Raw genomic sequence first — 26,818 nt, 5'->3', positions numbered from 1 at the left:
CTAGCTTTCAGTCAGGGGTCTGGGCTTTGTCTGTGTATGTGCATGTGTACGTGTGCGTGAGAGAGATAGCCAATGTTTTGTTTGAATGTTTATTTTTCTGTGTGTGTGTGTGTGTGTGTGTGTGTGTGTGTGTGTGTGTGTGTGTGTGTGTGTGTGTGTGTGTGTGTGTGTGTGTGTGTGTGTGTGTGTGTGTGTGTGTGTGTGTGTGTGTGTGTGTGTGGCCGGGCCCATGACAAGGTAGTCTGAAAGGGCCCCCAAACCAATACATACTAATGAGGAACCATGCTAATACACAATGAGGGCACCACCCCCCCCTTTCCTCGTCCATGGGGCAACTAACCCCTTTGCCACCCCACAACAGTCCATATCACAAGATCTGGAGACCGCCTACTGAATGTCTTGTAGGGAAGATGTGGTTTACGATTGCCAATGGCCATTTATTGGCTGTTACAAATGTATCATTTGGTGTAGTCAATCATGGCAGCTGTATTGAAACCAACTGTTGAGAGTGGTACACACAGGGCTGTAAATTAATACCAGCCAACCTGCCAAACCCTGGTGAATTTTCAGTTTGGCTAGTACAAAAGACCAACTTACTAGCCACTGTAAGTGTGTGTTTGGCTAGTAAGATTTACATCTTCTAGCCATTTTGTCTGGTGGTGAAAACAGTTAATTTAGGGCCCTGGGTACACGTCATCATCACGCTTTGGGACCAGCATCACTGCTGTCTTTCAGATCAGAACGATTGTGCAAAGCAGCATCGGATTTCCCAGGTTAAACCACTTCCCTGTATCTGTGGGCATTAGTCACACCTAGTGATTGGATATTCCGTAGAGTTCACCAAATCACTGGGCGTGACTAATTAGGCTGATACATTAAGAAGTGTGCGCACTAGGTTTTGAGAAATGCCCTGTGTGTGTCTACAGGGACAGAGGGCACTCAGACGGTGGTGCACAGGAAGACCTCAGCCATGGGGGAGTCCTACAGCCAGGTGCAGAAGTCCTCTTCCATTCCACCAGGGGAGTCCATGCCAGACTTTGAGCTGAAGCCCCGACCACTCACAGCACAAGAGGGTAAGCAAAGATTTTCTAAGTAGATCAAGATGCATCATCATGATTCATTTCCGGGATCCATTTCACAACGGGTGAACACCCCTTTAGGAGACCAGCAGGGTTTGAGAATAAATTACGCCCCTAGAGTACATATGTGGAAATGAATCCTTGGATCACCGCAATTCCCTTAGCGCTGCACCTTGGATCCCTCAGCCCCTTAGTTGGCGGTAGTGCACAATCTATGTTACTGCCAAAAAATGCAATGGACAGAGAAGAAGAAGGGGGGACAACGCCCCCTTAGGAGACCTGACTTCAGCACATTTTTTTGCATTGGGTGGGCAGGATTTGGGATATCTTGCTCTGATGGACTATTTTTGGGGTAAGCATGAGGTCACGTCCTGTCCAATCACAGCGTAAGAATGTAAGCTTGAGCCAAAGACCTATCCAATCACGGGTCAAGAAAAAGGTAAAAAAAAAGAGAGGAAGAACAACATGAGTAGAGGACCCTTTCAGCCAAAGTACTTGTAACACTACCAACTAGTAGTAAGTGAATTCAGTTTCGCACAGCTTTCACAGTGTTCCAGATGTAGCTTTCATTTCCATAGAGTAACATTGGGGACTCTGAGAAGAATTGATACAACAGCTGTTTTTTGTGCATTTCAAAGCACACATTTTCATCGGACTGTGTTATTACATGACCTAAAATGGTAACTTGTGTCTTAACAAACGCAGCACGTCCAAATTTGTAGAATTAGTACACGTAACCTAGCCATGCTAACACAAACCTATGGGAGAGATCGGTTTAGCTGGAACCGCTAAGGCTAGTGTAAAACCATGTGACCTGAGATGAAAGGCCGCGTCAACTCTTTCTCTACGTATCTGCGGCTCTGGATGGGAGGTAGTAGATTGACTTGCACTCTATGACATCACAAGAAAGTAAGCTGGCATGAGTGGAAGTACAGCACCAATCACACTGGACTGTAATCACAGCGCCAATGCCAGATGGAAAGAATACTTAATAATGACTATGTTACCCATGGACTCAAGCACCATCCAAATTCAGCCCAAGAAGGTAAGCTTGAGCTCAGGCCTTGTCCAATCACTGGTTTGAGCTGTTACCGTTAACCCAAGGGAGAAGTATGAGTGAGCGGAACCTACTCCAGGTCTTAACCTGCCCCTGAGAACTATGGCTTTCAGATGCCTGCTGTGCATTACATTGTGTTTTTGCTTTCTGTTTTTATAGTCTTTTTTAGTCCCTGGGAATTGCCTAGTCTGTTGTTTCATGTCAATCACTGTAATGGAAGTAAAGTACGTTTTTTTTAAAATAAACAGTCAGAATAAAAAGGGTTTATTGTTGCTGGAACTGTTTGAGACATTAAGTATTTTCTAACACTTCCACTCTCCGTGCAGACTGTCAGTCTTGCAGTACTTAGTCAACACACTGAGAGTCAAGTTCAGCACTGATAGTGTCGGTTATACTCTCCGCAGTGTTGAACTAACACTGCAAACTGTACTGTGTGTACTAGGGGACAAGGTGTCCTTTAAGGTGAAAGTGGTGGGGAGCCCCAAGCCTACGGTGTCTTGGAAGCGAGACAGCGGGAAGCCTTTGCCCGAGGCGGCCACGACTTACTTTGACAGCATCAATAAGCAGCACGTCTTAAAGGTGAGTTTCTCTGTGCTGCTTAGAAAGCCTTTAAAGACTCACACAGACTCAAAATAGCCACCAAATGCTCTGAAACCCGCAGTGTTTTACTCCGAGGTGAATACAAGTTAAAAGGAGACACATGAAAAGTCCAAGTGTTATGTGAAGAGCTCTTTTCCAAAATGAGATATATCCATTTTATAGAATGTTGGGAAATTTACATTTTTGTATTGGGCATTCCATTGAATTGCATTGCAAAATGCATTTCATAGAGGTCAAAAAGTATGTTCTCAAAACATTTGAATGGCAAGAATTCACACATAGATGATAGGACTTCTTAACAGTGAATTCAACAGTCAACAGTCAATTCCAATATTAAAATGCAAAAAGTCAAAAATGGTGGATATAGCGTTTTGGAAAAGAGCTCTTCATGTATTTCTTCTGGCTGTGCTCTCAACAGAGGTGATCTAGCTAGATCATCCATCCACCTATAGGATCAGCTGAACCTGGCAGGGCCGTTGACAGCTTTGATCAGGCTCAGGACAAATTCGCCTGAAAGGGCTGCCCACCCAATACATACATTGTAATGAGGACCCAATTCTGGGCTCTCTCTTTCCCTGGGCCCGGGACAGATGACCCGTTTGCCACCTCTCTCAAAGGGCATAGAAATGGGGAATCAGGTCACAGAACACAGTGGCAGCAGGACTTCCAATTTCGGAATCTGGGATGTTGGCCTGCAGTCCTGTTTTCACACTGTCGCTATACAGTCTCAAAGTCATCAAGTTTCTCAAGAGCGTTTACATTATGATTCCCTCAGCCCACATCTTCACAGGCACAACGCAGCTGCTTTCCTCATTTTTAAGTGATGGAGGTGATTTTATGACAACGTGTCAATTTAACACCCCCCAATCGAACACATTCCTGAAGTGGTTTGCGGGGATAAGTACTGCTTTAAACATCTGTTTGGCTTCTCCGAGATGAGAAAAAGAGAAGATTTAGTGCGCCTCACTTGTCCCAGTCAGATATTCTTCACGGCAGCTCAAAGCCCTATTATCAAGCCATTAACATATAGTAGCTCAGCATATGCATACACTCTTACCATCTGTTCTGCCCTCATTGCTGGTGGAGGAGCACAGCAATGAAGCTCAGCACTACACTGCCCCCTTTTGGTAAATTGAGAAAATGCAAGGAGTAACACAGTGGTGCAGTATAAAGAGGAGAGAAGTTTCATGTCAAGTCTATATAGGCCTATGTGATTTTTTTCTGGCTTCCTGGACCACTGTACAGTGGAGACTCTCTGGTTTAATTAGTAGCACAGGAAAATGTTGCTCTTAATGCTCTTATGCTCTTAATCAACAAAGTGCATTTGATGGAATTTGATCACATGAAGTCTTTACCTGAAAATAATAAGCCCAAATTCCTCAGCTTAAAGCCTTGCAATGTCATCCATAACCCATGAAGTTGAAGGCACATTCAAGCCAAACACAAAATAAATTAGGGAATTAAAGAAAGTGAGTTGAGATAAAACTAATACAATACATGGAGATGGTTGTTGTCGAGGTGCATACAAGCTCAAAGGCTGCCTCTTCCTCTGCAGATCAAGCCCTTGTCCCTGGAGGATGCAGATGTCTACAAGTGCGTAGCCTCCAATGATCATGGAGACGCTGTGTATGGCGTCACTCTGGTGGTCACTGAGAGTAAGTCTGTGTGTGTGTGTGTGTGTGTGTGTGTGTGTGTGTGTGTGTGTGTGTGTGTGTGTGTGTGTGTGTGTGTGTGTGTGTGTGTGTGTGTGTGTGTGTGTGTGTGTGTGTGTGTGTGTGCGTGTGCGTGTGCGTGTGCGTGTGCGTGTGCGTGCGTGCATGCACACTCGTGAGTGCATGCTTTTTTGAGGGTGTGTCTGTGTGCACCTGTTTGTGTTTGTGTATTTGTGAAGCTGAAAAAATCTCAAAGCGTTGTTTTTCAAAAAACTGCTTTGTCATGCTGTCTCCTCCGCTTTAGATCCAGCCATGGATTTTAAGAAGATGCTGAAAAAGCGGTAGGTGCAACTGTGAAAATATGCTTTGCATACCCCCCCACCCCCCTCTCTAGTCATCAACCCTCTTCCCCTCCTTCTCTCTCTCTACCCTCATCCCTTCTTTCCCCCATCTATCTCCTTCTCTCTCTATCCCCCACTCCCTTCTTCCTCAACACCCCCCCCCCTCTCTCTCTCTCTCTCTCTCTCTCTCCCTTTCTTCATTTACAACTCCCAAAAAGAGACCTCATTCGGATTTTGGCGGAAATGAGAGATTAACTGTCTTCTTCTTCATATTATACCGCTCTCCTCTCTCTACTCGCCTCTCTCTCCTGTTCTCTCCGATGCCTGGCTGGGCTCCTTAGCAACGTCCAGGCCCTGAAGAGAGAGGAGAAGAAGCCTCCCACCGAGGAGGAGATGCTGAAAATCCTGTCGGGAGCCGACAGGAAAGATTACGAGCGGATCTGCGCCGAGCACGGCTTCACTGATTTCAGGGGCATCCTGAAGAAGCTCAAAGAGATGAAGAAGAAGGAGGACGTGGAGGTAGGAGGGATTGCTTTCTCTTTTTTCATTTTTGCAAATCTCAGAACTGGGGCAACAACTGAAAGATTTGGAAAAATATGCTTGTGTGGGTGTTGTTTGAGGATGCTTGGTGGTGTTGCTGGTGGTGGTGGTAGTTTGTGTGCGTGTGCGTGTGTGTGTGTGTGTGTGTGTGTGTGTGTGTGTGTGTGTGTGTGTGTGTGTGTGCGTGTGCGTGTGCGCGTGTGCTTGTGCGTGTGTGTGTGTGCACGGGCGCTCGCACGTTTGTGTGTGTACAAGTGTGTATGTTTGCGGCCATGCCATGGCCAACCAGTAGGGTCGCCTCATGCGGCTGACCCGGGTTCGATTCCCGGCCCGGGTCCTTTGCCGACCCCTCCCCATCTCTCTCCCAATTCGCTTCCTGTCCACCTCTCACACTGTCCTATCAAATAAAGTTGAAAGATACTCAAAAATATATATATATCTTTTTTAAAAGTGTGTGTGTTTGCACTTGAATGCATGTCTGTACATGTGTGTGTGTGTGTGTGTGTGAGGTATACCTGTTCATTTCTGATATACAGTAAGTTCAGTTTCAGGTCCAACTTTAATTAGAGATTGCATTGTCATGCGATGCTACCATCCAATATTAAACACCATTAGAAAACAATGAAATTAAAGCCATTAAGAAACAAATGTAATGACTGAAAACAGTAAGGTGACTTAAGGGTTTGTTTTTGCATTGCATGTGATCTCACCCACAGATGGTGAAGATACTGAAACCCCTGCAGGACATTACTGCCAAGGCTGACTCCAATGTCATCTTTGAAACCATGATGGAACTGAAGGACCCAAACACTAAGATGCGCTGGTTTCAGGTGGGGGCACATCCAAATATATAACAAAGCTTTCTACGCAGCGGTCTGGATTTTGAAATTGCTGAGGATAGGATGGCCATATAATGAATGTTAGTAGTCAGGGTGCACCCTTAGCGCAGAGCCTATGTTATAACCTTACTGTCACCAAAATCGTAATGGCTATGTCTTAATCTGTTTCTTAAGACTCTTGGTACTGTCATAGCAATGTTGTTATGATGTAGTTGAGCATTGTCAGCAAATAGTGAATAGGCCCGCCGGCGACTCCGTCTGCAGTAAGAAGCTACTTACAGTACATGTGTGAGAGAAAGAATTTTGTCAATACATGGGTGTGTGCTTTCACAAAAAAATACATGTAGATATGAAGTGAAATAGAAACCATGTGAAGTGGAAGGAAAATGAAATAATGAAAAAAATGAAAAGTGTGCCTTTCCAATGTACTGAGCAGGGCCGCTGACAGCTTTTGCTGGGCCCAGGACAAAGTCATCTGAAAGGGCCCCCTATCCAATACATACAATGTAATTGGGACCCAATTCTGGGACCCCTATCCCCCTGGGCCCGGGACAACATATCCCTTTGTCCCACCCCCCTTGTCGGTGGCCCTGGTACTGAGTATGTGTGTGTTTCCATCCTCATCCCTATACACCACACCTGTGCTTGCTGAGTCAGGACGGGGAGCTGCTGCGTATCCAGTACTCTCTGGGGAAGTACGAGGTGAAACAGCTGGGCACCAAGCACATGCTGTGCATCTCCAGCGTCACCCTGAAGGATTCGGGAACCTACACCCTGCAGGTCGGAGACAAGACAGTCAACGCCAAACTCACCGTCATAGGCAAGTGGCACTCTGTGATAGGACCAAAGAAGTGTTGATAGGAAGTAGAGGCAAGAACAGAAAGACGAACTTTGGCAAGTGAGAAGAACTTTCTCCTTGCTTCTCTATACACAATATATACAGTGCATTGCAACCAGGAAAGGAGAAGGGAAAGGCAAGGAATAAAAAGGATACAGATACAGTACGCATGCATTCTAATTTTTGAATATGACTGTCCATGTTACAGGTACAGTGGATTATGTAACGTGTTTGACAATATAACACTATATACTACTAAGAGCTGTTCCATAACATTGCGGAGTAAATTTTGTGGTGTTGCTTCAACTTGAATAGAGGTTCAAATTGAACACTTTTCTGGTTGGTCTTCTACTCTCTACATTTTGAATGAACGCCTCAAAATGCTCTGTGTATTCCTATGTCTGCACAGTCTATTGTACATAATATTATGTGTGTCCCCATGATGTGTGTCCTCATGAGGCCCCCTGAAAAACCAAGCATATAAAAAATTATCTACAATCTCTATTTTTTAGTCTTCATAATAATTAATAATAATAATAATAATAATAATAATAATAATAATAATAATAATAATAATAATAATAATAATTGTATTTGTATAGCACTGTATCATACAAGGGATGCAACTCAAAGTGCTTAACAAATGAGAAAAAAAGAACATAATTGTTAGAGGTGGATTTAAAAGGAGAGGAAGAGAGGAGACCCAGAGATAGCAGGAAGGCAGAGGAAGAAGAGATAGAAAGAGATTGTAGAGTCATAGTCTCAACGTAGGTTAGGACCGGGATTCTTAGATGAGTAAGGTCCATAGTGGCTGGGTCTAGCATAAGTCATAGATAGTCACACAGAGATTGGGTGCTCAGATGCAGCCCCTGGTGGCATCAGGGGTGAGGAAAAACTCCCTTTCATGTTCATCCTCTTCACTATTCCCCCTGGCCTCTAGATGAGCCCCTGAGGTTGACCTCTGACCTGAAGCCCATGCGCGTGACGGAGCGCCAGACGGCCGTGTTTGAGGTGCGCCTGTCCAAGAAGACGGACGCCCCGTTGGTGTGGAAGTGCAAGGACAAGGAGCTGAAGAGGGACGAGAAGTACGACATGTCCGTGTCCGAGGACGGCTTGACCTACATGCTGCGGGTCAAGGACGTTCGCCCGGGCGACACTGGCGACTATACCCTGTGTCTTGGAGACCTGACGGCCACGGCACCCCTCTTCATTGAAAGTATTAAGCTTCACTTTTTTACCTTTGTGGTACTTTCCATTTAACATTTTTAGACCCTCTACACATTGCATAAAGCAACACTAAGTACATTCACTTCTGAATTGGCCCACAGGTTTGAAAATTAACTGTATCTTATTAAAACTTCTTTATAGAGAGACAGGCCCCTCTAACTGAAAAGAGGGCATTGAAAAATGTCAATGAAGAAACATTCAAAAGTACCCTCCGCCCTGTTGCCAGTTGATGAGCCACTCAAATTAATTTCGAAAACATTATTATAAGCTCGAGGAAACTACTTAATGTTGCTTTAATTGAAACCCAAATGGCCGAACGTTGGTTAATGTTCTTTTGCAAAACAGGAACTTTTAGTTTAATGATCCTATATTTCTCCATCCACTCTTCTGGGCACAAATGCACACACACACACACACACACACACACACACACACACACACACACACACACACACACACACACACACACAGACACACACACACACAGACATACACACACACAGACACACAGACACAGACACAGACACACACACACACACACACACACACACACACACACACACACACACACACACACACACACACACACACACACACACACACACACACACACACACACACACACACACACACACACACACAGCATCCTCATCAATGTATCATAAACACCATCCAAACATAACCCTGTTTCTTCACAGTGTTGCAGTTTCCTCGCCATCTCTCTCATTGGTAGCTGCTTTCTTTAGGGTTAAATTCAACTCCTTGAGTGTCGAAGGGGACAATATATTCTCAGTGTTGTATTATTACGTAACGCTGCACTTTTTCACTATGTAGGCTAGTGACGGTTCTTCTCTCCGTAGGGATTCCGATAAAGTTTGCCTGCCACCTGAGGAACGTGCACGCCAAGGAGAAAGGCAAGGCCCGCATGGAGTGCGAGATGAGCTCCAAGGACGTCCACATCAGGTGGCTGAAGGACGGCCGGGACATCACCAACGACCCGCGCTACATCTTCATGCGCGAGGGCAAGCACGCCGAGATGATCCTGGAGGACTGTGACCTGGCGGACGGCGGGGAGTACAGCATCGTCTGCACCCAGGACAACGATGCCCAGGAGTATGTCAGCTCTGCCAACCTCACCGTCGACGGTAAGGGAGCTTGAATAAGCCTTTTTCATCATGACATTAATAGCATTACACTCACCTGATGCTTTTATCCAAAGTCACTGACAGTTATTTGCTACATTTACATGAGGAATTTAGTTCGGAATTAACTGGCTTTAATTCTGAATACAGCTTAGTTCCGTTTTGAAAACGTCACGTAAACACCTCTTAATTCGAAATGAAAGGAAAGATCAAAGTAAACTTGATGGAATTATTTATTTGTGAATTATTAATTCATCATGCAAACGTAGTGATTGACAGGGTACTGATTACATTGCCTGGAGCAATGCAGGGTAAGGCGCCTTTCTCAAGGCCATGGATGGAAGTGATGGGAGAGGTAAGGATGGAATTCGAACCTGCAACCCTCTTATCTTAAGACCACCTTCCTAACCACTGCTCCCTTGACATCAGATAAGTTTCAATCAAGCAATGCTGGTAGCAGATCACTACTGGTTTCAGGAAGAAAATAGTGGTACTGACATGCATATCTATGCCACTTGATGCAACTAATATCTGCTATCCTTGGAATGCATTGAAATGTTCAGTGTTCTAAGGTGTCTGATAGCATGTGAAAGAGGCCCATTGAGTCATTGATGTCACAATGTGCAACAATAACGTTACAATACATTCTCCAAGGCCATTTCCAAATACTATATTTTTTGTTTAAACATACACATATTTATGAGATGAACTATAAACATATTACGCGATGGGCTATATAAATACAGTGTGTGTGTGTGTGTGTGCGTGTGTGTGTGTGTGTGTGTGTGTGTGTGTGCGCGCGCGCGTCCGTGCGTGCGTGTGTGAGTGCACTTTTGACTTGCCCAATGTCTATGTTTCATTTTGTATAGAGAGGTTTGCCTCAGTGACAAGTGGCCTATCGGACGTTCAGTGTCCCAGCGGTTCAGGAGCAGAGATGTGTGTTGTTCTGAATGACGAGAAGGTTGATGGAGTGTGGCTGAAGGATGGACAAGAGGTAAGCAGAACACCCTCCCTCCCTCCAGCCCCTCACCCCCACCCATCCCCCTCTCTCCCTACCTCTCTCTCCTTCCTTCTCACCCGCCCTGCCACACTCACACACACTACCTCCACTACATTGTACACTTTAGGTTCATGAACCGTCTCTGACGGCTATTGTATGTCAGCTCTGTCTACAGGTGTCCCGCAGGTAAGATTACATAGCATGCCTGGTCACACATGCCCCCTGTAACCATACCCAGCACTAGGGAACTGTAACCACACAACAGTGTCTCGTATAGTGTAATTCTACCGAACCACGTCTGGTTCCCGTCTGGCCTCGGTCTGGTCCATATGCATACCTTTTACAGGTTGGGACCGGTGTTGCAGTTGTGTTCAAGTATGCATAGTCACATTACCCAAGCACAAGTATATTAGCACCTGTCTATGGAAAGGAAGTGAAGAAAGGTAAGACAGAGAATGGTAATGCAGGGTAAATAAAAACAGCACAAAACATTTTTCACTTGCTCAGGCAGATGTTGCAATATGATACATCAGCTGTATTTGCTTTACGCCCATCTCTTGAACATTCACGAAACATATTTTCAGTAGGCTGCAGTAAGTCATTAGGATTTGGAGGTTGGGGTGCACACATCCACAAAGCTAGGTGCCAGACAAAAGTGGTAGACGGTGGGATGAAGTGGTCTGCACACATACTAAATTTTTATAAACGGCAACGTTTCGATCCATCGAAACGTTGCCGTTTATAACAATAGTTTAAAGAAACTCCCGCACACTGACCATTTCGCTGTTCTTTCTTTAATAAACGACGTTTCGGTACTAGACCTTCATCAGGCAAATAACAGATAATAAATAATACAAATAATCAGCCGTTTATAACAATGAAATGAAGTTTATATTATGGAGCTAATACCCAGTGTACCCATTATGGAGCTACTACCCAGTATTTTGGAGCTAATAACCAGTGTGCGGACTACAGTAAGTCATTTATAGAAGTTTAGATTTATTGGCACCCAGTGGAGAAGATAGTAACATCATGCCTAATCTGTGATTTTTGGTAATGGACCTCTTGAGGGAAGCCGACATGGGGTAACAAAAGGGGTCAGCTGTCCAGGGCCCTGGGAGTTGGGGGGCGCATAAATGGATTCTCATTACGTTGAATGTACTGGGTGGCGGGCCCTTTCAGATGACTTTGTCCTGGGCCCTGGACCTCTGAATTGACAGGAGAACTAACTGTGTTGCGTCTGCGTTCTTCCAGGTGTCGGAGCTGAGTGGGGTGCAGGTGGTGAAGCAGGGTGCGGTGCACAAGCTGGTGTTCAGTGGTGTGGGAGAGGAGCACGAGGGCAAGTATACATTCAGGGCCAAAGGAGCTGAGACTGAGGCCGTGCTGGCCATCGCAGGTACGCCAACTCAGGACACACTTTTCTGTTCTTTTTTAAAATTCTTCTTAGCCTGTACCAGTGGTTTTCAAATTGGGGGCCGGCCGGGGAGCCCTGGGGGGCCACGAAGGGGTGCCAGGGGGGCCACGATAGGTCGGCAGGAAAAGTATCACACCAAAAAAATACATATGAAACTAGACTGTATTCTCGCAGAAAATGCTAAAAGTTTTAATAATAGCATACTGTATATTCTATTTTAACCTAGCTAATGAACACTGAGTAACTGTCAGAACCCTTCATTGGCAACACCTGTTCTGGTTGACCCATTAGGCCCAGCCACTAACTAATTAGTCCTCACAGCAAGCAGTGGTTTCCCTGGAATATTCTACAGCAGAGTTCTAAATTTCAAAAAATTGACAGTTACTCTTCAGTGTTCCATGGCTCCCTTAATTAGCCGCACCTGTTCTGGTTCTGGGCACTGAGAGCTGTTTACACGTAGCCGCGTATTTTTAAATGTGGATATTTTCACATTTGTATTATATTATATATCCCAGTGGGGCACTGACAAACAGACCTAAACTTTGATTGTGGAAGGGGATGTAAAGAAAAAGAGTGTGGCATGATGACCATTGATTATACATTGGCATGACCAATGGGCCTTTCCATGGTAAAGTTTGGGAACCTTTAGCATATGCAGTATCTGTATTATAGCGGCAAAATAAAGTAGGCCTAGAGTCAAATTCCTTGTTTGGATTCTAAATTCTGTCTAGTTCGATCCTGAAGCCTCTGGAGGGAGGGATTTCGGACAGCATAGCTCCACAGTGGCCTATTAGATTATAACAGTAACAAAAATGTGCAAAATGGACTTGTTTTGGAAAAATGTTTGACCTTCAAAAACTGAAGCATTTTAATTAAAAAAAACCCTTTTAATTATTAAAATAAATGGCCTAGTACAAGTACAAGTTCTAGGCTATAGGCTATTTGTGGGTTCTTACACTGCTCTTAGAATGTCTGAGACATGCATAGCGGGGGGTTGTAGGCCTATATGTTGCATACTGGAACAGAAAAGGGGCCCAATATAATTTACGGTTCATTCTGGGATACAGAGACTGCTGTCTCAGCTTCAGTTTATGTTCTTAATTAACTTAAGCAAGGGGCTATAAACAGTGTTTAATTACAGGCTTTAAATGCAGTTATGTTTGAAGGCTTTAAAAGCTTTCAATCATGAGTACTAAACACTGTGATAAAGCCTGACAGTGGTTTAAGCTGTTTTTAAGCTGGTTTTAAGAATACCGTCAGAATACCACCATTAACCTCGCGATCCCTCAGTCAGAGATGTACTGTGTGTGAAAGAGTGAATGCATCCATCCATTCACAAGTCTGGCACGCATTGAGTCAGAATCAGTCTTCTTTGAGCAGTAAGGTCTCATAGCATGTGTCCATTCTCACTGATCAACAGAGAGTTCACTTTGTTCAATTTTAGTTACCTTGACCTCTTTGCACAGAGCCTCTGTTATAATCGTGTTGTCACCAAAATGGTAATGACCAAGTGGTAGCCGACTTGTGCAGAGCATACGTTATAGTACCTTATTTATGATAATTGTGCCAAAACTGAACTGGTTGGCCCACCTGCGGGCCCATGTGCGCAAAGAGGCAGCTCTGTTTATCTTGGTAATGTCATAGCAATGTTGTCATAATGTAGTTCAGTCTTTTTGGCAAAGAATGAACGGACCCATCTGCACAAATAACTGCAGCTCCAACCATCCACTGAAATAAACTGCAATCACAGTATATATCCAGGTTAATTTGGAACATATAGTAATGGACGAGACGTTTCTAAAACCAGAGGTAGTTCATCAGTGCTCCTCAATCGTATTGCATCATATCATCATTACACACAGATCCTCCAGTCATCGACCCCTCTGTGCTGGAGATTCTGTCCAGCGAGCCGGTGACGGTGAAGGCGGGCCAGACGGCCACCATCAAGATCCCCTTCAAGGGCAAGCCGCCCCCTCGCGTCACCTGGTACAAGGATGGCATCGAGGTGACGGAGGACGCCCGCACGGTGGTGGAGCGAGGCGCAGAGCACACCACCCTCACCCTGAGCCACTGCGTCAGAGAGGACAGTGGCGGCATCATGGTCAGGCTGAAGAGTGACTGCGGTACGGCTGTGGCTAACCTGCATCTCAACGTGGTGGGTGAGTAGTCTTGAGAACTTAGCACTTGGAAGCAGTCTGTGCACACATCCCACACAGTGAATGCTGCAGTGTTAATTCACCAGTTAAAGAGTACTTTGGGACCAAATACATAGTAAATTGAAAAAAAATTAAATTGTTATTAGTTTTTAAATTGGCTATGCTACTGCTATGGATTCAACACTGGCAAATTGGCTACACTTTTCACAGTAACAGTGAGTTCTATACGGGCAATGCCTCAGGCAGTGTCCCTAAGAACTTGGGTCAGATAGGGACACAGATTCTCACTGTTTTATAGATGAGGACGCTTAAATATGTAAGGACATTCCATTGAGATATTGCATAGTGCAAAGCTCTTTGATATAATGGAATTCAATTCAAATGTTTTGTAATGATGATAAATATTTTACTCAGATGAGTCATGAATAAAATATAATGTAATCGTACTGTAATGAACTTTATGAAATAAAGCACAGTATCATATCCAATTATCAGCTATATCATTTTTAAATTAAGCTTTAATATCAAATTAGCATTTTTTTTGCACATTTTATCATATATCCCACATAGTGCCGGATTAGCGCACAGCCTAGATATGGCTACAGCCTATGGGCTCCCACCTGCCAAGGGCCCCCTGATTTGGACAAAAGTGAAAAAATGCAGAATTGTGACAATATGCAATATTGAAAAAACTCATCTGTCGTGTTGAGTGAAGTTGGTAGACATGGTACCTTTAAATCATAGCTCCTAATTATGACACTATCTGCGTACATTTGTCTTGAAATTTTGCTTCCGTGGGGGAGCACAGCAACCTGCAGCCTAGGGGCCCCAGGCCATCTAAATCGGGCCCTGATCCCACATGATCTTTTCAGACCACCCAAAGCCTCCTCAGAAGGTGGACATCCTGGAGAACACTCCCCAGGGCATCCGCATGAAGTGGAAGGCCCCCAAAGACAACGGTGGCGAGCCGGTCACAGGCTTTGTGATTGAGAGGCGCCCCGCGGGGAAGAAGGCCTGGAACAAGGTGGGCGAGGTGGACAGCCGCACCACCACCTTCTTCAACGACAGCGTGGATGAGGGCAAGGCCTACCAGTACCGCATCCGGGCCGTCAACGAGCACGGCATGAGCGAACCGCTGGAGACTGAGGAGGTGTCCGCCGGAGCTCCCATTGGTGAGAGAGAGAGAGAGAGAGAGAGAGAGAGAGAGAGAGAGAGAGAGAGAGAGAGAGAGAGGTAACACTTTATAATAAGTACCCCTTTTTAGGCATTACTTAAGGGTTAGTTAAGCCTTATTTTACCATTAGTTAACCCTTAGTGAATCACGAGTTAATCATTATGTAAGCATTATTTCTCATTTCCTAACTATTATCTACTACCGTTAGTAAATGGTTAGTGTGTGCTGATATAACGGTTCGCTAAGCAAAGTTAAACCTTAGTTAAGCCTTATTTTTAACATTAATTAACCCTTTGTGAATCACGAGTAAGTCCTTATGTATGTGTTATTTTCATCATAAGCAATGCTTATCAAGTCATTTGTTAACCGTTGGAAAGCATGGAAAGGTTTTCACTTTAAAAGTTCCCCAGATATGCGCAAGTAGTGAGTTGTAACTTCTTGTTAATGCATAAGCAATGCCTAACAAATCATTTGTTAACGATTTGTAAAGCATGGAAAGGTTTTTCACTTTAGATCAGTTCCCCAGATATAATTAAGTAATGAGTTGTAACTCCTTGATAATGCATAAGCAATGCTTAACAAGTCATTTGTTAACGTTTTGGAAAGCATGGAAAGGTTTTCACTTTAAAAGTTCCCCAGATATGCGCAAGTAGTGAGTTTGTAACTTCTTGTTAATGCATAAGCAATGCCTAACAAATCATTTGTTAACGTTTTGTAAAGCATGGAAAGGTTTTCACTTTAGATCAGTTCCCCAGATATACTTACGTAATGAGTTGTAACTCCTTGATGATGCATAAGCAATGCTTAAGAAGTCATTTGTTAACGTTTTGGAAAGCATGGAAAAGGTTTTCACTTCAAAAGTTCCCCAGATATGCGCAAGTAGTGAGTTGTAACTTCTTGATAATGCATAAGAAATGCCTAACAAAATCATTTGTTAACATTTGTAAAGCATGGAAAGGTTTTCACTTTAGATCAGTTTCCTCAGATATACTTAAGTAATGAGTTGTAACTCCTTGATAATGCGTAAGCAATGCTTAACAAGTCATTTGTTAACGTTTTGGAAAGCGTGGAAAGATTTTCAATTTGAAAGTTCCCCATATATGCCGCACGTAGTGAGATGTAACTTCTTGTTAATTGCATAAGCAATGCCTAACAAATCATTTGTTAACGTTTTGTAAACCATGGAAAGGTTTTTCTACTTTAGATCAATTTCCCAAGATATACTTAAGTAATGAGTTGTAACTCCTTGATAATGCATAAGCAATGCTTATCGAGTCATTTGTTAATGTTTTGGGAAAGCATGGAAAGGTTTTCAACTTCAGAGAGTTCCCCAGATATAGGCCTAACTAAGTAGGCCTAATGGGTTTTAAATCCTTGATAAAAGCATAAGCAATGCTTATGAAGTCATTTGTTAATGTTTTGGATAGCATGGAAAGATTTTCACTGAAAAAAGTTCCCCAGATATGCGTTAGTAATGCGTTAAACTTCTCAATAATGCATAAGCAATGCTTATCAAGTCATTTGTTAACGTTTTTGGAAAGCATGGAAATGTGTTCACTTTATATCAGTTCCCCAGATATACTTAAGTAATGAGTTGTAACTCCTTGATAATGCATAAGCAACGTTTATCAAGCCATTTGTTAATGTTTTGGAAAGCATGGAAAGATTTTCACAGAAAAAGTTCCCCAGATATGAGTTATTAATGCGTTGAAACGTCTTGATAATGCTTACGCAATGCTTATCAAGTCATTTGTTAATGTGTTGTAAAGCCATAACAGGTTTTCACTTTAGATAAGTTCTCCAGATATACTTAAGTAACTGGTTATAAATCATTGATAATGCATAAGCAATGCTTATCAAGTCATTTGTTAATGTTTATGAAAGCATGGTGAGATTTTCCCTTAAAAAGTTCCCCAGATATGCGTTAGTAATGAGTTGTGACTTCTTGGTAATGCATAAGCAATGCTTATCAAGTCATTTGTTAACGTTATGGAAAGCATGTAAAGGTTCTCACTTTAGATCAGTTCCCCAGATATACTTAAGTAATGGGTTATACATCCTTGATAGTGCACAAGCAATGCTTATCAAGTCATTTGTTAATGTTTTGGAAAGTATGGATAGGTTTTCACTTAAAAAGTCCCCCAGATATGCGTTATTATTGCGTTGAAACTTCTTGGTAATGCATAAGCAATGCTTAAGTCATTCGTTAATGTGTTGTAAAGCCATAACAGGTTTTCACTTTAGATCAGTTCCCCAGATATACTTAAGTAATGGTTTGTAATTCCTTGATAATGCATAAGCAACGCTTAACAAGTCATTTGTTAATGTCCAGAAACATCCATGAGGGGCAGTCACATGAGCCTCAACTTAGGCCTAGGCCTACTGTTTGCCATGCTACCAGTCATCACACACTAACCATTACAAAAGGGTTAAATAAGACTTCACTGATGCTAAAGCAAGAGTTTACAAACCGTTACCATACATGCCTAATAGTACTTGTTAATGGATAGGTGGTAGGAGACAACAAAGAGATAATGTTTTTTTTTATAATAAAGGTGGGTTATCAGACATTTTAATGATGGTTTACTAATGCTTATCAGAAAGTTAAATCACCATAGACGAATTATTAATTAACAGTACTTAATAATTTCACAGAAATACATAATGACTGACTCGTGATTCACTAAGGGTTAATAAATGTTAAAAATAAGGCTTAACTAAGGTTTAACTTTGCTTAGCGAACCGTTACATCAGCACACACTAACCATTTACTAATGGTAGTAGATAATAGTTAAGAAATGAGGAATAACACATACATAACGACTAACTCGTTATTTACTAAGGGTTAACTATTGTTGAAATAAGGCTTAATTAAGGCTTAACTTTGCTTAGCGAACCGTTATATCAGCACACACTAACCATTTACTAACGGTAGTAGATCATAGTTAGGAAATGAGAAATAATGCTTACATAATGATTAACTCGTGATTCACTAAGGGTTAACTAATGGTAAAATAAGGCTTAACTAACCCTTAAGTAATGCCTAAAAAGGGGTACTTATTATAAAGTGTTACCGAGAGAGCGTATGAGAGCAAAAGACTGAGAGAGACAGACAGTGAGAAAAAAAATCAGACAGAGAGAACAGACGGTGAGATCAACAGAGAAAGACACAGTGGTAATTTCAGATGACTGCTGCTGTCATCCAAAATGACAGAGCACAAAGACACGGTTCAAAAAGATGCAGTGTGGTTTAAAAAAAAAAGTTAATTTTTCATGTCTTTGTTTCACTTTTCTAATTGAATTTTGCACACTGAAAAAGACAGACTGAAAAGGAAGCCGAAAGGAGCCACAGTGAAAAGAAAAGTTCAAATGCCATTGAGGACAAAGAGAAGGTGCATTCAGCATTGAATGAGCCCACCATCAGTAGAGTAGAGTTAAATGCATAGTGTCCTGCAGCATCTATTGAGTCCAACAGTAGGTTCCCCTATATAAGACCAGGCAAGGACCTGAGTACTATTGTTGACCCTTTCCTCAACACACTGTGTGGGAAAAAAGTCAGGGCCATAAAAGAGAAAGATCTTCAGGATCTTCAGCGTATATTTGCTATTTGGGGAAGCCCTCACAAGGGCCAGGGAAATAACTTAAAAATACCCTTGCAGGCAGCACAGCACAGCCGAGCCCTTCAGCCGAGTGTAGAGTACTTGTCTGTGGTTTTGTGCATGTCTTTTTCTGTATGTGTGCCTGAAAGATGATTGCTATAGTTGTGGTTGGCAAAAGTTGCATTAATGAATAAAGCCTGCACATTCAAAAGGAGATGTATCAAAGTGTAGTCGCCAGACCAGACCCTGCTGTAGTTCCGCTCAGCTTGGTGGAGCAAGGCAGAAAGAAATCATCTGGCGAGAGTCAGGTTAGGGGTTGCTGGGATGTAGGCTAAACCTACAGTAATCTATGGATCATTACACATCCATTTGGATGTGGCATCACTGCCATCTGTTCATATATATCCAATCCTCCAGGGAAGAGATGCCAGGGAGAAAGTAGGACTAGAGATTTTATTTTGAGGATAAAGTAGAACTGCATGAACAGTACACAGCACACAAGACGTATTGCAGTTATCTTGGAGTGGACTTTGTAATACATTATGAACTCAAAACCTAAAATCCCTGTGGTAGCACCCATTAATAATTGTGCTTTATACACCGAATTAAAATGTGTTTATTGGTCTTATGTACGGTATGCAGGCTGGGTTCATTCAAAGTGTTCCCAACGTCTTCTTCACCCAACATTATGAGAACCATTACTACATTGTATCCCCATCAGAGCCCCCTGGCGTGATGTCCCAGCCCCAGGTAGCAGACGTGACCAAAGATGCCATCACCATCACCTGGGCCCCACCCAGCCAAGATGGCGGTGCCGCGGTGCTGGGCTACGTGGTGGAGAGGAGGAAAAAGGGGGGCAGCATGTGGATTCCCGTCAACAAGGAACTGATCCAGGGTCAGTGGAAGATGAATTGTGTGTGATGACGTTATGTTGGTGTTGAGAGTTGACTGACCAATGTTCCCAAGTTCACTCAATGTGAATAGAATTGACTCGGTGAACATTAATTACATGATCTATAATGCAATCCCTTATGTCATATGCAGTCAGACAGTTTTATCGCCACATTTCTATTAGCTACAGTATATGACAGTTTGATTTGTGGACAACAATTGCAATGCCACACATGTAGAAAAATACCAAAAAGAGATATGTATGAGACCAGTTTTCTCACTCAATTGACATCTTCTTGCCTATAACATCATACTTCTTCAAAACAGGTCTGTTGAATCGTGTATTCAAATTGTTTTGGGGCTCCGTATGATCCAGGAGACAGCTGCTCTCGTGTGTTACGACCTGGCTGTGTAGGCAGCCCTGTACGGCCCTTCATCACCTCTTAACAGTTTATAGTCAGAGCGAATATCTCTGTAAGTGCTTGCTACTGATGCACCATGTTACCACTCCACAGCTGGTGAAACATGAGCTTGACAGACAGAGAGAGAGAGGCTGGAGAGACACTAAAAATAGCTCTCCTGTTTGCTTGTTGTGGTCCCTACAGACAATAAATGCACAGTGGGTGAGCTGACGGAGGGGGAGGAGTATGAGTTTCGAGTGACTGCTGTAAACAGAGCAGGAGACGGGACGCCCAGTGCAGCATCCAACCCTGTGTTGGCCAAGGACCCCATCCGTAAGTCTATGCACTAGCACTTGAAGAGTTTTGTTGTAAAATAATGTAAGCGCCATTTTTTTTTTACTTTTGCATTTCATTATTGGAAATGACTGCTCGTACAACCTATCATCTATGTGTGAATTCATGCCATTCAAATATTTTGAGAAGATACTTAAAAAAAACCTATATAAAATTTTGCAATGCAATTCAATGCAATGCCCTTTGCAAAAATGAAAATTTCCCCAAATGTTCCGAAATGGTTATTCATCATTTTGCAACAAAGCTATTCCCCTCCAGATGGAACAAAGCCTCGAGTCTACAATGTTCTACAGTGTTCTACAGAGGATCAGACAGGCAGCATAATATTTGGCACAGAAGCTTAGGCATTATTATGCCATCAGTCCCATCACGTCATTCTCAATTGAAGCCACATATTGAATATAATGCTGATTCTAAATATTGTTCCGTTCTGCTTTCCTAACGTTTTCTTTCCCAATCCATGCACTAAAAGAGCGCTCTGTGAGCAAATCTAGATTTTAGAAGATGTTGAATTGACTCTCTAAGTATTGATCAGCACCACAACATTTACTGTGTATTCTTCATCCTGTCGCTCTGTAGCATAGTGTCTGCTCTTTCCAATTTTCCTTGCCCCCTTTTATTGTCTTTCTTCCACCACTCTATTCTAGGCGCCCCTGGCATGGTCGCAGGCCTGCGCATGACCGACTCCTCCACCTCCTCCATCTCCCTGGCCTGGGCTCCCCCTGTGCTGGGCGACGCCCCCTCTGGCTACATCCTGGAACTGCGCTCGGAGGACGCCAAAGAGTGGACCAAGTGCACCAAGATCCCCATCGCCGACACCAGCTACTGCGTGGGGGGCCTGCAGGAGCGCATGAAGTACTTCTTCCGCATCCGGGCCGTCAACGAGGGGGGCGTGGGAGAGGCCGTGGAGCTGGAGAATGGGGTCGTCGCCATGCCCCCACCCGGTAGGGTAACTAACGCCCATCGATTCAGAGACTCAAACCAAATTTAACAGATACTTTTTGGGAATTGTGGTTTACTAGTGAAAAGAAGAAGCAAAGACCATGGAGAGTATAGTTCAAATCACATTTGCATGTGAAAATCACCTCATTGTATTTTCACTGGTCTTTGTACTTGTATCTCCACAACAACTGTAATACTACAAAGCTGGTTCAGGATAAGTTAAGGTTAAGTTAAGAGGTAAATCATCTAATACAAGAGCTTTTCTTAAAAAAATGAGGACTCTAGGCTCTTCTATTAGATGATTTACCTCCTAACTTAACCTTATCCTGAACCAGCTCTGTAGTATAGGCCCCAAGGCTGTAAAGCATAGCTTTCTGGCTTCATGGGATCTAACTTCAGTTCACTGTCCAATAAGAGTGTTTAGGACACCCTGTTAGAAAGACACATTTACACTGCAGATATTTATTTATTTATCCACCTCACTTTTATCTTTTTAAAAATCTTTTATGTGTTTCTTTTTTTTATGTGTGAAGTGTGAATGTGTGTGTGAAAGGTGTACTACTACTGCACGAAAATCTATTCTGGGACAAATCAAAGCTACTGAACTGAACTGAACTGAACATCTGTATGCCAGAAACATACTCTTAAAATACTGTCAAAATTCCCAAGCTAACACAGAGCACCTCTAACTTGTTATTTGTGTTATTGTTGTTGTTAGTGGTGATGTTGATGGTGGTGACAGTGATTGTTTGTTTGTTTGTTTGTTTGTTTGTTTGTTTGTTTGTTTGTTTGTTTGTTTGTGTTTACGCTGTTGTTGTCAGCTCCTCCCAGGTTTGATCTGCAAGGGAAGGTGAAGCACCAGATGGAGCTGAGAGCTGGAGCCTCCCTCTGCATCCCTGTCACCTTCACCGTGAGTACAAGCAGAGATTCTCTCTACTCTCTCTGGTACAAGCCTCCTCAGGCTGGGTCGGCTTGGGCTGGGTCCCGGCTCCCTGCTCAGCTCATTAATAATCAATAGCACCAGGGGAACGGCGGCTCCTGCAGCAAAGCCTCTCACCCCACCTGCTACAGTACCTCCACAGCTGAGCTGCATACAGAGCACCTCTTCTATGGGGATTTACATCACCTCAAAATTCCTAATGCAACATGAAAAACTGTTCATATTCAGCCGCCTTACGAGGTGGAATTGTCTGATAGAGGACAAGAGCAAAGACAAGGTCAGCATCTCTCAACTTGGTCATGGCCCAATGAGGGCTGTGTAGCGAATTCGGAAGTGTCTTACACCCTGTTACAATCACTGTCACTGACCGGACAGTTTATGAAATGAAGTTGTAAAATGAACTTGCCATTCCTAAGCTAAGTTCATTATTCTATGAATGTCTCCTTGAAAACTGTCTGTCTTGTGAGGAAGACCATATATGTAGCTGCATAGATACGAGTAGATGACAAATCGTAGCGGACTATGTACTGTGGTCAGTGTTGCCAGATGTGTCTGATCAAATCCCGCCCAGAAGGTTCCCAAAAACCGCCAAAATCTGCTAAATTCCGCACAATTTTAACAAATTACATTGATTTCTATGGGCCCAAAATTGCAGGAAAAAACCCGCTAAATGGCCAATTTTCCCCGTTTTTACCCGCAGAGACGGCCATCCGAAGTTGTCCAATTGGGCGGGTAACCGCCTAATCTGGCAACACGGACTGTGGTTAGGGGGTGGTTTGGAGAGCTGCAGGCACCATCTGGCATGGGTGCTGCAGGCCACAGATGTGTATTTGTGTCCCCATGCACAGGGCTCACCTACCCCGGAGGTGACCTGGCTGAAGGACGGCGTCCCCACCGACGGCAAAGAGGTCATCACCAAGGGCAACAAGCACTCCCAGTTCCTCATCGCCTCCTCCCGCCGCTCCGACTCGGGCACGTACCGCGTCAACCTGCGCAACGAGCACGGAGAGGTCAACTATGACATCAATGTCCGCGTCACAGGCAAGGAGTGATGTAGTACACTGCTCATCCCCAAATATCGTCCATGTCTCTCACTTAAAAATCAGTCGATAAACATGAGAGATCATGCCTTCGTTATTATTTTTGTAAGAGGATGGGTTTACCCAATCCTTTTTTACTGGTTTATTTGGCTCAGAATAACATTCATAACAGCTAACATTAATAGTAGGCCTACGGTTCATCTTCAAACACACGTGACTCCACATGTTTGCATCAATGTTTTTGCAGACCAGTCGTGCACTTATACCTATGACGTGCACTGTGAGTTTTAATCGAATGGGATGTGCATAAATACTGCAAATATAATATCATTAACTATGTACGTAACTCCTTCTCTTTGTCTCTGTTTGCCTGTCTGTCTCTCTCTGTCTGTCTGTCTGTCTGTCTGTCTCTCTCTCTCTCTCTCTCTCTCTCTCTCTCTCTCTCTCTCTCTCTCTCTCTCTCTCTCTCTCTCTCTCTCTCTCTCTCTCTGTCTTTCTGGCTGTCTCTCTGACTGTCTGTCTCTCTCTCTGTTTGTCTCTATTTCTCTCTCTCTCTCTCTCTCTCTCTCTCTCTCCCCTCCCTCCCCCTCCCTCTCCCTCCTCCGTGTTCCAGACTTCCCGCGGCCGCCCACTAACCTGCACCTGCTGGAGGAGGTGCCGGGCACGGTGACGCTGCTGTGGCAGCACACCCCGGACCTGGCCGACGACCCCAGCGGCCACTACATCATCCTGAAGCGCGACTCCAGCACCACCACCTGGTTCACCGCCACCGACCGCGTCCACAGCAACAAGTTCACCATCACCGGCCTGCTGCCCGGACGCAAGTACTACTTCCGGGTCATCGCCCGCAACAGCATCGGGGACAGCGACCCGCTCGACTCCAAGGAGGCCTTCAGCATCGCCAAGGAGAAAGGTGGAGAGAGGAGGGGGGGACTGGGAGTGTGTGTGTGTGTGTGTGTGTGTGTGTGTGTGTGTGTGTGTGTGTGTGTGTGTGTGTGTGTGTGTGTGTGTGTGTGTGTGTGTGTGTGTGTGTGTGTGTGTGTGTGTGTGTGTGTGCTTGTGTGTGTGGGACTATGCCAAAGAGAAAGGTGAGTAGGGGGAATTTGGGACAGGGGGCAAAGAAGCAGGGCTATGTATAAATTGTGTTTATCAAGCTACTGTGATGGTGATGTGTGTGTGTGTGTGTGTGTGTGTGTGTGTGTGTGTGTGTGTGTGTGTGTGTGTGTGTGTGTGTGTGTGTGTGTGTGTGTGTGTGCGTGTGTGCGTGCCTGCGTGCCTGCGTGCGTGCGTGCACACGTGTGAGTACATGCATGCATGTGTGCATGTGTGCAGACGAGTCTGAATAAGCCTGAGAGTGTATGTTTGCAGGGGGACAAAGGGGACAGTTGTACCGGGCCCAGGGAGAGAGGGTGCCCAGAATTGGGCTCTCATTACAGTGTATGTATTGGACTGGGGGGGCCTTTAAGATTACTTTGTCCTGGGCCCTGCCAAATCTGTCAGCGTCCCCGTATGTATGTGTATGCATGAGTGTGTGCACTAACAAGAAGAGTAAATCAAAGGCAGCAAGCATGACTAATGGTAAGTAATAATCATACAACTGTATTGTTTTTTCCCACCATGTTGCCATGCTGTTCCCTGTTTGCTAATGAGCTGGTATTTCTCAAAGAAGCAGCTAATGACTGATTAGGTTAAGGTCCAAACATGGCAGGGACAGCAGGGATTTAGGCTTTGATGTGTAAAACTATATTATGCTGTGCCACTGTGCTGATGTATTGCAGGGGGGACAAAGGGATATGTTCTCCCGGGCCCAGGGAGATAGGGGGCCCCGGATTGGGCCCCCATTACATTGCATTTATTAGGTAGGGGAGCCCTTTCAGATGACTTTGTCCTGGGCCCACCAAAAGCTGTCAGTGGCCCTGGCAGCACACAAACAGTGACACTAACAGTGACAATCCAGAAGGAGTTATACTGTATATGGTAGTGTAGAAGTGAAGTGAAAGTGAAAGCCCGACTGGGAAACTCCAACTCCCATTGTCAATGTGACACAGCACCCCACTGCACACAAGTGCACATTGCACACAATGGAATTGCATTTATGCCTCCCTTGTAAGGGGGCAGCCCCCAATGGCGCCCGAAAGGGAACAGTATGGCAGGACGGTACCATGATCAGGGTACATCAGTCATGGTGGAGGAGGATGGGGTAGAGCACTGGTTAATTACTCCCTCACCAATCTGGTGGGTCGGGAGTCAAACCAGCAACCTCAAGTCAAGTCAAGTCAAGTCAAGTAGGTTTTATTGTCAATTTCTTTACATGCACTGGTCATACAAAGAATTTGAAATTACATTTCTTGAGCTACAAGTCTGACGCCTCACCGCCTCACCGCCTCACCGCTTAACATTTACTGCACATCCAAGTGTATTACGAAAATTTCAGTCCTGAATTTTTCTAGTAATCTGAGTTTGGAAGTGAGGATATTGTTGTGCTCTGGATGTTTAGAGAAATAAGCTGGTCCGTGGAACCAAAAGGAACAGTTCAGAGTGAGAGCAGGTTCCCACACTAAGGGCAAGCACAAGGAGGTTTTTTTTTATTCTCAGAGGAGAGTAGAGCAGACGTTTCAGGTTTCCACCATCATCAGTGCTCTTCCTGCTCACAGTGTAGTAATCTGAGCTCGACATAGGCACCTGCTAACCTGTCAAACTGGTTAAAATTTGCTATGGCTAGTAATAAATTCAATCTCTTTCGGCAGGGATCTGATTTTTGGTATGACATACTCTGTGTTACAATGATCCTCTGTGTATATTCTGTGGCTTTTCAACTGTAGTGCCAACTCCCTCCCCAATAGCTGCCCTCTTCGTTTGCCCCCACCAGAGCTCTTCCACCTGAACATGAGGCCCTACGTGGCCAAGGAGCGCAGCGCCAAGCCCGCCTTCGTGCTGCCGCTCAAGGACCACGCGGTGCGCCGCGGCAACGACTGCACCATGAGCTGCGCCTTCACGGGCTGCCCGGCGCCCACCGCCGCCTGGTACCGCGGCGACCTCAAGGTGTCGGACGGCCCGCGCTTCTGGCAGAACACGGCGGACGGCGTCTGCACCCTCACCATCCCCGTCTGCACGGCCAAGGACTGCGGCGAGTACACGCTGGTGCTGGAGAACCCCCTGGGGGAGACCAAGTGCAAGTGCAGCCTGCTGGTCTTTGGTATGATATACAGTATATATTAGGACATTAAATGAATACAGTTGCATATGCACACAGGCACAGGAACACACACACACACACAAGTGAAGGCATGCATGCACATGCACACAGGCACAGGAACACACACACACACACAAGTGAAGGCATGCATGCACACACACACACACACACACACACACACACACACACACACACACACACACACACACACACACACACACACACACACACACACACACACACACACACACACACACACACACACACACACACACAAAGACCAACACCCCCCCACCCACCAACACACACCAACACCAACTGTGTACATTGCTGCCACTTGTTTACACTAAAGATGAGGATCATTATTATAAACCATGAAGCAATGGAACAGATTAC

General features: G+C 44.4%; 1 protein-coding gene across 1 annotated transcript in view; it reads left to right on the top strand.

The window, feature by feature from the left end:
• The window catches only part of LOC134447060 (immunoglobulin superfamily member 22-like), a 30,758-nt gene that overhangs the window by 3,271 nt on the left and 669 nt on the right, over window positions 1–26,818 (top strand). The window contains exons 4-23 of the mRNA XM_063196346.1: window positions 927–1,073; window positions 2,579–2,715; window positions 4,292–4,391; window positions 4,693–4,729; window positions 5,071–5,248; window positions 5,986–6,099; window positions 6,766–6,928; window positions 7,887–8,162; window positions 9,034–9,318; window positions 10,185–10,309; window positions 11,570–11,711; window positions 13,592–13,888; window positions 14,758–15,057; window positions 19,380–19,553; window positions 20,155–20,283; window positions 20,952–21,248; window positions 22,068–22,156; window positions 23,035–23,227; window positions 23,840–24,139; window positions 26,096–26,422. Coding sequence (XP_063052416.1) covers window positions 927–1,073; window positions 2,579–2,715; window positions 4,292–4,391; window positions 4,693–4,729; window positions 5,071–5,248; window positions 5,986–6,099; window positions 6,766–6,928; window positions 7,887–8,162; window positions 9,034–9,318; window positions 10,185–10,309; window positions 11,570–11,711; window positions 13,592–13,888; window positions 14,758–15,057; window positions 19,380–19,553; window positions 20,155–20,283; window positions 20,952–21,248; window positions 22,068–22,156; window positions 23,035–23,227; window positions 23,840–24,139; window positions 26,096–26,422 — 3,810 coding nt within the window. The remainder of the gene's footprint in view (window positions 1–926; window positions 1,074–2,578; window positions 2,716–4,291; window positions 4,392–4,692; window positions 4,730–5,070; window positions 5,249–5,985; window positions 6,100–6,765; window positions 6,929–7,886; window positions 8,163–9,033; window positions 9,319–10,184; window positions 10,310–11,569; window positions 11,712–13,591; window positions 13,889–14,757; window positions 15,058–19,379; window positions 19,554–20,154; window positions 20,284–20,951; window positions 21,249–22,067; window positions 22,157–23,034; window positions 23,228–23,839; window positions 24,140–26,095; window positions 26,423–26,818) is intronic.

This window comes from Engraulis encrasicolus, chromosome 4 (genome assembly GCF_034702125.1).
Source record: "Engraulis encrasicolus isolate BLACKSEA-1 chromosome 4, IST_EnEncr_1.0, whole genome shotgun sequence".
NCBI lineage: Eukaryota > Metazoa > Chordata > Actinopteri > Clupeiformes > Engraulidae > Engraulis > Engraulis encrasicolus.
This window is presented reverse-complemented; position numbering and strand designations above follow the sequence as displayed.